Genomic DNA, 12,177 nt, shown 5'->3' on the forward strand with positions numbered 1-12,177 from the left:
CTACTTCAGAGTTCAGTGGTACAATTCACACACATTTTTTGAGTTATATTTTACTCAATGACAAAATGTTTTTCCAACTGGCCTTTTCCTTTTAATTACACTTGCAAGGTGATACAAATGGAGTCATGCAGAACTCCTTGCATTTCTGTTATCAATCATAACTCACTTGGGGATAGAGTTAAATGCCCATTTCCCCAATGGATGATTGATAACTCTTCCTCCATATATGTAGTATTCTGGTGGGCCTTTCTAACTCCAAAACTCAACGTGCAGAACTGCTGAACACAGTGGAGTCCTGAAATGCACATTTGTGGCATGAAAACTCATTGTAAACTTTATAATGTTAATAAATTGTTTCATCAATAATTAAGGCGGACCTTGAAAATCCAGAAAGTAACTTGATTGCTCAAGCTTGGTTAGTTTCTGATGGATATTAGCCCAATCAGTTGACAGTTGTCACAAATATCTAGAGATTGAATTTTTTTTTCCTGTAGAAGGAATCACACATGTCTGTCAGGTTACATCAGATAAAGGAAGTATGGAGATTAAATGGGAAAGTATTTTATGAAATCTTTTGTTTCCATTGAAAACCAAGTCAAGAGCTCATATCACTATTTTAACTCAAAGTGAAAAAGGTGAGTATACTTAAGCTGTTACAGATGAACAGGACTCATTTGAGTCTCCTGTGTTCATTTAGTAATGAATATAAGATATTCTCTGTGATGGGAAAGGCTGAATGACACCTGAAGATTTCATTCATTCAACAAGCATCTGTTGATTACTTATTAGGTGCTGGCCATACAGAAATGACAATGGCATGATCCCAAATATATGTTGCTCATGTTGGTTAGGCTTTCAATGTTTTACATTATTTGTGGGTTAAATTCTAAGTTAGTGAACTTACAGAACTAATCAAGTGTAAAAATAAAGCAGTGTGTTTAGCCAGGACTTTGTAATATAAACACTAGAGTAGAAGAGTGGTTTCAGTAGATATGTCTTCCTCTAAATTCACTCATCACTTGCACTGGGTGGATTTTTTTCTTTGCTGAGCCTCGTCTGACAGCTGCATACGTTTCCTCTGGTTTCTCTCTTTTAATCAAGGGTTTTTTTGCAGGAGCCTTCATTCTCCACATAACAACTGGGTGCCGGGGCCCAGCAGGACTCTGAATTCGGATGATCTTGGTTGAGGCAATGTAAGACATTTTCACTGTTTGCACTACAGCATTCATTAAATTTTTGGCTGCTTGGATCAGGGAGGTGACACTGTCCAACTGTAGGAAAAAAACAAAAACCAAACTGTTATTCAGAGAATGTAATCAGGAATTTAAAGAGATTTAATGTTACAGAAAATGAAATGTGCCACTTTGTTTTTATCCCAGACACGAATGAGTTATTCCTCATTTTATATACCTGTGTAAATTATCACATCAATCTATATTTTATCATTTATCTAGTCATCTGATGCATAAGTAGATCCATATTCTATTTTCTAAGATGATAGCTTAGATTTTTTTTCTTGGTTTTCAGTGAAATCAATTCTGTACCTTCTGTATCATATCATAAGAACCAGATGGTCACTGCTTTCTTTGTAATGGATCTCCATACTTCCAGGGTTAATGTTCACACCTTTTATAAGAAATGACTGTCTACAGTAAAAGCTATATCATATATAAGTAACTTAATAAAACAACAACTGAAGAATCTTCTCAGGGAATTCGTAGTCTACGATAAATATCATACACACATATGCATATACACATGCATGTATACCACTCATTTTCATGAATATTTCCCAAATAATTCCACCTACAAGAGTCTCTTTTTTAAAAACACGTAATTCTTAACACCTATCAGGCAGTGTGTTAAAACAGATCTTTTCAGTCAAAGTTGGTTAAATTCCAGATCTGCCATTTAGTAACATAAACAAATCATTTAACTATTTTCATCCTAGTTTCCTCAGATATAAAATAGGAAAAGAGTACTTATTGAAGGTAAATAACACGTGTAAAGAGCCTAGTAGACTGCCACATGGTTGTTATTAAATATTTCCTTTGTTTCTTGTGAAGGCTGACAAAATTGCTTAATTATAAAGATATACCAATGAAATTACTAAAAGACACCTTTTCCCACATAATTCTATTTTGTAATTGTTGTTACGTTCTCTGGGTTGTTCACTAAAACCATCTCAGGGCAAAATGAGGTGATATTCCTAGAATCTTGCAAAATACTTCAGAGCTAAGCCCAGTTGGTTCATTTTTATATAACTAATGCCTCTTCCATTATTTTAGTTTGGCAGATTGTCATCCACAGCCAACTCATACGGAAGATGCGCTTCCACTGTCACCTGGCTGTGGTGTGTGCTGTCAGGTTGAGGCTCAGACACTGCCTCTGTAGTTACTGAAATCCATCAGCAGCTGACTGGCCTGAGTACTCCACCTTTGCAGTTCGAGGAGTCTCATCTCACACACAGAATAAATGAGCGAAGGAAAGTAGTAAGCTCAGGTTATGTGCCTGGGGCAGTGGTCTAGCTGGCTGCTTCCTGGGTGGAAAATGTAATTAGCTCCATTATATGCCAACCCTGAAATCCTTGAAAAGGTAACACCAAAAAATATGTAATTTGAAAGGCAGTAATACTTGAAAACTACACATCTTTGAGTCTTTTTACTTATTGAAGCCAGAAATGTAAAATCTTTGTATGTGTCAGGAATGACAAATTTTTTTTACAAACATTAAACAGGATTTCATGAAGCACTCACATGTATTTCAGAGAACACTTAGAACTTCTGAATCTGTACACAACTTAAAAAAAAAAAAAAAAGACAGACTTTGAATAGAATAACACACTTTGTTATTAATGTTACTCTGTGGACAAACTGCACGCTGAAGTCTGCTGTTTAATAATTAGCAATTTTCATTAAAGACCTCCTAGAGCTAGTTAGATTCTGAAAGTAGTTTCCAATCTCACTGTAGTAAGAAGAAAGTTTTTCTAAATGATGAATTAACCTGAATAGTATTGAGGATCCTTGGTAATCTTCTCTTTCAAACATGAAACTATTTGGTGTATTCTGAGGGCTCTGTGCTGCCATTAAGTCTTCTGGAGAAGAAGGTCCTAGTGACCTGCTGTCATTCAGGATTTCACCAGGGCCTCTGGCCTTCCCACCCTAAAACTTACATTCTCTTCTCCTTTTGACTCTGTAATCTTGTCATGTATAGATTGTATTTATTTCATTTGCTTTTGAAGCAAATGAACCCACCCATACAAGTGGGTTTTATACATAAACCTATAGTCTTGAAAGGCTGTTTAAGTTAAATTCATGACTTAAACTGTGGAAATTGACTTGTCTTCTTTCCTCACTGAATCAGCAAAGCCCTGTCTGTACCATTGTGATTTCTTATCCTGGCCTCTGACAAATCTTTTTATTTTAAAATCCTAAATGACTGTAGCAGGACTTCTCCTCCAGTAGACTGAAGAAAACCACAGGACAAATTATCCCTCTAGGAGAGCATGAAAACTAGTTTTGCAGACAGATTAGGACAATTGCTGCAAGAATACTGTTATTTCATGAGGAAAGCTTGTAAGACATTCTATGAGGATCTTTGAGGTCCAAGAGCTATATTCCCTAAGATGCCTGACTTTTTGCTATTAGCCACATCACAGGCCACACAAGCAAGGGGCACAGACAAGCCAAGCAAATGGTAGGAAATTTTGTTTGAGGCCTAAGCAGTGCCTCAGGCCTACTCATAGAGAATAACTGCACAATTTCATGTCTCCAAAAAGTATTATAAGTCCTCTTACCAGGCTTAGTGTAATGAAAAATCCTCCAAGGGAAGAATTCAAAAGAATTCCCTTTGTGGAAACAAAGCATATTTGAGTAGGGTAATGTACCAGTTTGGGATCTCTGTGTTCAATTTCTTGAACAAGGTTTTCTGAATTTCACAAGTGTACCTGTGCAAGCGAGAATGTTATTTTACTCTAAAGGCCTGGTAGCGTAAACCAATCAGACTATAAAACTCAGGTCCAAAAATTCTCTTACCATTACAAATCACTTTCATCAACTGAAAAGGCTTCTAAGTAGATGTAACTTGAAATGTTTGCCATAAAACGAGCTATTTTTCCTAACATCTGGTAACACTCCTCTCTGATTTGGATGAAGTGTTCTTGGATCAAGGTATCAACTGAGAAATGAAATGGCTTCTAAGGCCCTGAAACCTTCTAAGGTTATATGTAAATATTTGCATGCAAGTACATATAAGCAGCTTCCTGTTGCCTTCTTTCCATAAAAGTGGATGAGGTTAAAAAAAATAAAGAAGATCTTGATCCAAATTAAAGGCCTGTGATCTATATAAATTGGAAGTCTGTTCTCCTACCATAGTAAATAGGAATATAGCCATCCTTCTCATGGTAGTGACTGACTTGTGCTTATTCTTACAATACTGATATGGTTTCAAAGTAACTGAACTTATGGGTCTATTAATGTCACAATAAGATCTTCAATATTGTCTATGTTCAAAAGTAAATCGGACATAGTTCATAAGTTCTGCCTCTTTTTTTTTGAGGATCTACATGAATATAGATAGAGATGGTGCTCAGTGCTGGCTCTAACTGCAAGATGTATTTTGCAAATAATCCAAATTAAGACCGTCTAAATAGAGTCCTTCTCAATATTATCATTTGACAGATCTTAGTTCATTTTATTGTAATGTCACTTTTGTGCTTTGTAGTATGTAATCTGTGATTTCAGTTAAGCTACAGTACAAATCTGTCCAGTTCTAAGAATGTTCTCAGACAAAAGGCTTGGTCCTAGTTAGACATGTGTCTGCAAGCCTTTGCTGTGGAAAAGGATTATAACAACAATAAAAGGTATGTTCTTTTTCCTCATAAAATGTCAAAATTTTGTTCATGTATACATAAAATGGCTGGATCTTTTTACAAAACTCGAAGTTAAATACCTGTGATAAAAGTCCTCAACAACTACATCAGGGTGGAATGTTTGCTGGCAAATCTTTGTTCAAATCTTACTGTAATTATTGATAGTTAAGAGGAATATCCAAGAAAGACATGCTAATTATTCCTTCTTTTAATTTTGTAAGTTCCTCATCTACGTTATGTCAGAACACCAGAATGTCTTGTACTATACTACTCTAACTCTCCACATTCTGGAGACAAGACCTTTGTCAGAAATGTGTTTTGCATGAGGTTGCTAACTCCCACTGATGTAGATCCCACACCCGTGCACCTGGGCTGTCACCTGGGGAAAGCATAGATAGCTCCCCAACCCCTGTGTGAACTGCCATGGCAACTACAGTTGCTGGGACTCCTGTGGAGAGAAAAGCCTGGTGTTGCCTGGAAAAATATATTTCCTGTCCTATAACCTTCTAGGTAAACTGGTGCCAAGGGTAGCCTATGATATTCTTGTAAGTCTCAATGTTTACCTGAACTTAAAGACCCCTGGTGGATGTAGCACCTACACAAAAGTAGTACTTGAAAGGCAAATGTGTGTGGTCTGGCTCCAAGTATAATAACAGCTTGTAATAATTGCTAATATCTATTGTGTGTTTCCTATGTGTTGGTGCTGTTCTAAACAGTTGACATAAGTTAACTCACAGCAATCCTATGAGGTGAGTACTATTATTATCTCCATTTTAAAGATGAGGAAACAAAGGAACCAGAAGGTTTGGTAGCTATCTCAAGGCGACCCAGCTATTAAATGGTAGGGTTGGAATTGGAGCCAAGGCAGTGTTGTTCAAGTACCTGGTACTTTTACCCATTACACAACCCTGCCCCTCAGTAATATGTCACTTCCAATGTGTATTTATTTTCAGATATTGTACAGTTGAAGAAAGTGCACCAACATTAATACAATGTCTAAAATTTTAAAAAATGACTATTCAGGGACTTCCCTGGTGGCGCAGTGGTTAAGACTCCGTGCTCCCAGTGCAGGGGGCCTGGGTTCGATCCCTGCTCAGGGAACTAGATCCCACATGCATGCCGCAACTAAGGGGCCTGCCGGCAACAACTAAAAGAGCACACGTGCCACAACTAAGGAGCCCACCTGCCATGACTAAAAAACCCGGCACAACCAAATAAATAAATGAATAAAATAAACATTTTTTAAAAAAATGACTATTCAATAACTGTTTTTAGAAAGGTCATAGAATTTTTGCATGCATGTTGGTACTAAGAAAAATGAGGGTATCTTACTTGCCCCAATGTATTTTGTTAGGATGATGGTTTGATAGTGTTTATACTCCATTATTTTCCAAGCAGCATTTTTTTGAAATAGGAAATAGAAATACTCAGTCATCCTTATAAGCCCCAGTTTGAAGACTTTCAGATTAAAGATATTGTCTAACAAAACCTTTTAAAATTTTAAAATGTACAGCTCAGTAAACATATCAATAAGGCAAAGATAAACCATAAACAAATCATATTATAGTTTCTAGGACGTGGAATTGTATAACATTTACTTCATCTTTAAAATGTGTCATACTGTAAATACAAAGCAAACTTTTTTTCTGATTCTCAAACAAAATTAAGTAAATTTGTTTGCCTTGGTTTTGCAGTAGAAACCAGGATTTTGTCCCCAGATCCTGGAGTTTCTAGTTAACCTGCACTTAGTTTTAAAATGCTCAGTTAAAGTATTTGGAAATAAGGTCAACATAGGTAACGTTAAAGGGCATTACATATGTGTGTTGGTAGATAACAAGTGACAGCTTAAATATTTCTTAAGAGTAAACACTGTTATAGTCTTCCTAACTTATAATTGATCTAATAATGGTAGTTGTACACCATAGGAAATATTTAAATACACATTTGTTAGCAAAAATACATCATCTAATTCAACATGTTTTTAGTATCCACCCTGAACTTTTCTTGAGGACCTAGTTTTATCCAAATACTTGCTTAACACATACTTTTGTTTCTGAACAGATTTTTAGAAGAATGGCCTGTATTGAAAACATTCTCCTTTTTAGGTTGCATTCAAAAATGTTAAAGAGCCAGGCTGGCTTAATGGGAAAATCAGATAAGGGGCTTTGTTAAGGCTAGTCAAAATGGAGTTATACATCCAAATTGAAATTGTCAAGCTTATAATTAAATTGAGAAGGTGGTGCCTTCTTTGAATATGAAGAGTTATTCCAGTGGGCCACTGATAGGATTCATCTTGTAAATTTGTCCTTTGCCAGCTCTCCATTAGATCATGACAACAGAAAAGGACAACTTAAGTTGAAAGGGGGAAAATCAATGTATGGAATAACTAAAGAAATTTAACACTGCTGAAAGGGCCATACGTGAAATGAAATATGACATTTATTCAGTTGTAATATATTATCCTGTCAAAAAGCATTTTCAGATCTTACTGTTTTCTAAAGCACATATTCCAGGCCAAAAACATTTTATGTAGATGAAATAATAAAAAACATAACACCAATTCAGGTGGCTACTCAGAATACTTTTTAATTCTATTTGAAATGGCCTATTTTAGAAATACTATTGGTAATGTTAGTGATTAGCTATCCTATAGTCATGTTGGCTTAAAGGCAGATGATTAGCTGAAGAACTACTTTTCTATAACAATTATACCCCAGCTACTAGTTACACAGATTCTTTACTAAGTAGGGCTAGCAGGAGGGGCTGGGTTTGGCATGGTTCTCTGACCCTCTGTGTTTCAGCCTGTGCTGTTCTTCTCTCCAGCATCAGGCAGCGCTCTGAGTTCTGCCCTCTTCACAGACATCTACTGATAATACTCAACCTGACATCTTAATGACGTTGCAAGAACTCTGTGCTGAGAGTAAGAAAGCACCGTTGTTGGTCCTAGATTGTACACTCATCTGTTGCATGACCTTAGGTAAGGAAAAACTAGGTTGTGTGAAGCTAAAAATCCAAATAGCATCGGTTCTCCAATCCATGTAAGGACTTCCATTTCATAGACCTTTTCACGTTCCTCAGTACTATTTTTCAACCGGTCTTGATCGTCATCATTCTACCATTTTAACCCCTCTAGTTGCAGTAGTAAACATTTCTTAGCTTGCTTCTGTCTGCTACAAACAACCAGTAGAAGACAGATGTCCATGTTCCCAGCACTGATCCATAGGTTACTGTCTCTTAGAGAATCCCCTCACTGGCCAGATGGGTTTCTAGATAAATTGGTGGCCACCAACCTGAAGGTGACAGACAACGCTTTTGTGTCTTTAGCCAATTATTGTACCCATTCTACCCAAACACTGTTTCAAACTTCCACTCTCATCAAACCTTTGTCACCTCACATTCTCACTTGTTCTGCAGATTACTTCACTTAAAATATAAAACAAACAAGAAAGCAAACAAACAACAAAACAGTAACGAAAACAGAAGCAGCAAAATGAAACTGCCAGAACTGGTCCTTAATTCTTGTCCATTTTTATTAAAATGAAAGTTATCTCTTTTTCTCTCTATAAATGATACTTCTAATTATACCCTTGCAGATTACTTCACTTAAAATATAAAACAAACAAGAAAGCAAACAAACAACAAAACAGTAACGAAAACAGAAGCAGCAAAATGAAACTGCCAGAACTGGTCCTTAATTCTTGTCCATTTTTATTAAAATGAAAGTTATCTCTTTTTCTCTCTATAAATGATACTTCTAATTATATCCTAGATTCTATTCCTTCTCTGCCTTCTTGGAGATTTTGCACAATTACTAATTATTTTCTACCAATGCATCTTCCTTCTATTCCTTTCTATTGGCTTTTTCACGGTAGTATTTGTTTATTTTTTATATTTTTATTGAAGTATAGTTGATTTACAATGTTAGTTTCAGGTGTACAACACAGTGATATAGATCATAATACATTTAAAGCTTTTATAAGATATTGGCTATATTCCCTGTGCTGTACATTACATCCTGTGTCTTATTTATTCATACATAGAAGTTTGTATCTCTTAATCCCATACCCCTATCTTGTGTCTCCCCACTGTTAATCACTAGTTTATTCTCTATATCTGTGAGTCTTATTTCTGTTTTGTTATACTGACATTTGTTGTATTTTTAGATTCCACATATAAGTGAAAAAATACAGTGTTTGTCTTTCTCTGTCTGACTTTCTTCACTAAGCATAATATGCTACAGGTCCATCCATGTTATTGCAAATGGCAAAATTTCATTCTTTTTTATGGCTGAGTAATGTTCTGTTTTCCTGACACACACACACACACACACACACACCCCCCACATCTACTTTATCCATTTATCTTTTGATAGATGTTTAGTTGCTTCCATATCTTGGCTACTGTAAATAATGCTGCTATGAACATTGGGCTGCATATATCTTTTCAAATTAATGTTTTCATTTTCTTTGGATATATACCCAGGAGTGGAACTGCTGGATCATGTAGTAGTTCTATTTTTAATTTTTTGAGGAGCCTCCATACTGTTTTCCACAAACCAATTTACATTCCCAATAACACTGAACTAGGGTTCTCTTTCTCTACATACTCACCAACATTTATCATTTCTTGTCTTTTTGATGGTAGCCATTCTGACCGGTGTGAGGTGATATCTCATTGTGGTCTTGATTTGCACTTCCCTGATGATTAGAAATCTTGAGCATCTTTTCATGTGCCTGTTTGCCATTGGTATATCTTCTTTGTAAAAATGTCTATTCAGATCTTCTGCCCATTTTTTAATATGGATTGTTCGTTTTTTGGATACTGAGCTGTATGAGATGTTTATTTGTTTTGGAAATTAACCTCTTATATGACATATCATTTGCAGATATCTTCTCCAATTCAGTAGGTTGTGTTTTCATTTTATTGTTGGCTTCCTTTACTGTGCAAAAGCTTTTAAGTTCGATTAGGTCCCATTTGTTTATTTTTGCTTTTGTTTATCTTGCCTGAGGACACAGATCCAGAAAAATACGTCTAAGGCTTATGTCAAAAAGTATACTGCATACGTCTTGTTTTAGGAGTTTTACGGTTTCAGGTCTTCTGTTAGGTCTTTAATCCATTTTGAATTTATTTCTGTATATGGTGTGAGAAAATGTTATAATTTCATACTTTAAAAAAATTTTTATTTTATATTGAAATATAGTTGATTTACAATGTTGTTAGTTTCAGGTGTACGGCAAAGTGATTCAGTTATACATACATGTATATCTATTCTTTTTCAGATTCTTTTCCCATATAGGTTATTACAGAGTATTGAGTAGAGTTCCCTGTGCTATACAGTAGGCGCTTGTTGATTATTTATTTTATATATGGTAGTGTGCATATATATTTATCCCAACCTCCTAATTTATCCCTCCCCACCACCTTTCCCCTTCGGTAACCATAAGTTTGTTTTCTAGGTCTGTGAGTCTGTTTCTGTTTTTGCAATTTCATGCTTTTTACATGTAGCTGTCCAGTTTTCCCAGCACCACTTCTTGAAGAGACTTTCTTTCCCTGTTGTATATTTTTGCCTCCTTTGTCATAGATTAATTGACCATAAGTTTGTGAGTTTACTTTTGGGCTCTCTATTCTGTTCCATTGATCTATGTGTCTGTTTTTCTGCCAGTACCACACTGTTTTGACTGCTGTAGCTTTGTAGTATAGTCTGAAGTCAGGAAGCATGATAACTTGCAGCTTTCTTCTTTTGTCTCAAGATTGCTTTGGCTATTTGAGGTCTTTTGTAGTTCCAAATAAATTTCAGGATTATTTGTTCTAGCTCTGTGCAAAATGTTGCGGGTATTTTGATAGGGATTGTATTAAATCTGTAGATTGCTTTGGGTAGTATGGATATTTTTAACAATATTCATTTTTCCAATTCATAAACATGGGCTCTTTCCATTTATTTATATCATCTTCAGTTTCTTTCACCAATGTCTTATAGTTTTCAGAATATAGATCTTTCACCTCTTTGGTTAAATTTATTCCTAAGTATTTTATACTTTTTGATGTGATTGTAAATGGGATTGTTTTCTTGACTTCTCTTTCTGATAACTCATTATTTGTATATAGAAAACCAACAGATTTCTGTATATTAATCTTGTATCCTACAACTTTACTGAAATCGTTTTTTTTTGTTCTAACAGCTTTTTGGTGGAGACTTTAGGGTTTTCTATATATCATGTCATCTGCAAATAGTGACGCTTTTACTTCTTCCCTTCCAATTTGGATGCCTTTTATTTCTTTTCTTCTCTGATTGCTGTGGCCAGGACTTCAATACTGTGTTGAATAAAAGTGGTGATAGTATGCATCCTTGTCTTGTTCCTGATCTTTGAGGAAATGCTTTCAGTTTTTCACCACTTAGTATAGCGTTAGCTGTGGGTTTGTCATAAATGCCCTTTATTATGTTGAGGTATGTTCACTCTCTACCCACTTTGTGGAGAGTTTTTAACATGAATGAATGTAGAATTTTGTCAAAAGCTTTTTATGCATCATGTGATTTTTTTATGGTTCCTTTTGTTATCCACACTGATTTGTGGATATTGAAACATCCTTGCATCCTTAGAATAAATCCCCCTTGATCATGATGTATGATCCTTTTAATATATTGTTGGATTTGATTTGCTAATATTTTGTTGAGGATTTTTGCATTATGTTCATCAGTGATACTGGCCTGTAATTTTCTTTTTAGTGATATCTTTGTCTGATTTTGATATCAAGCTAATGTTGTCCTCATAGAATGAGTTTGAAAGCATTCTTTCCTCTACAAGTTTTTGGAATGGTTTGAGAAAGATACGTGTTAACTCTTCTCTAAATGTTTGGTAGAATTCACTTGTAAAACCATATGGTCCTGCACTTTTGTTTGTTGGGATTTTCTTTTTTTTTTTTTTCCTGATTCCATTTCATTACTAATAATTGCTGTGTTCATGCTTTCTATTTCTTCCTGATTCAGTCTTGTGAGACTGCACATGTCTAGGAATTTGTCTGTTTCTTCTAGGTTGTCCATTTTATTGGCATATAGTTGTTCTTAGTGATCTCATATGATCCTCTGTTTTTCTGTGGTGTCGGTCATAACTTCTCCTTTTCCATTTCTCATTTTACTGATTTGGGACCTCACTCTATTTTTCTTGATGAGTCTGACTAAAGGTTTACCAATTTTGTTTATTTTTTAAAGAATCAGCTCTTAGTTTTATTGATCTTTTTTAATATTCTCTATTTCATTTATTTCTCCTCTGAGCTTCATGATTTCTTTACTTCTACCACCTTTGGGTTTT

General features: G+C 35.3%; 1 protein-coding gene across 1 annotated transcript in view; it reads right to left on the reverse strand.

Moving 5' to 3' along the window:
• Positions 1-983: 983 nt before the first annotated feature.
• CTNNA3 (catenin alpha 3) overlaps positions 984-12,177 on the reverse strand; it is a 1,637,417-nt gene continuing 1,626,223 nt past the window's right edge. The window contains exon 17 of the mRNA XM_068548855.1: positions 984-1,271. Coding sequence (XP_068404956.1) covers positions 984-1,271 — 288 coding nt within the window. The remainder of the gene's footprint in view (positions 1,272-12,177) is intronic.

This window comes from Eschrichtius robustus, chromosome 7 (assembly GCF_028021215.1).
Source record: "Eschrichtius robustus isolate mEscRob2 chromosome 7, mEscRob2.pri, whole genome shotgun sequence".
NCBI classification, from domain to species: domain Eukaryota; kingdom Metazoa; phylum Chordata; class Mammalia; order Artiodactyla; family Eschrichtiidae; genus Eschrichtius; species Eschrichtius robustus.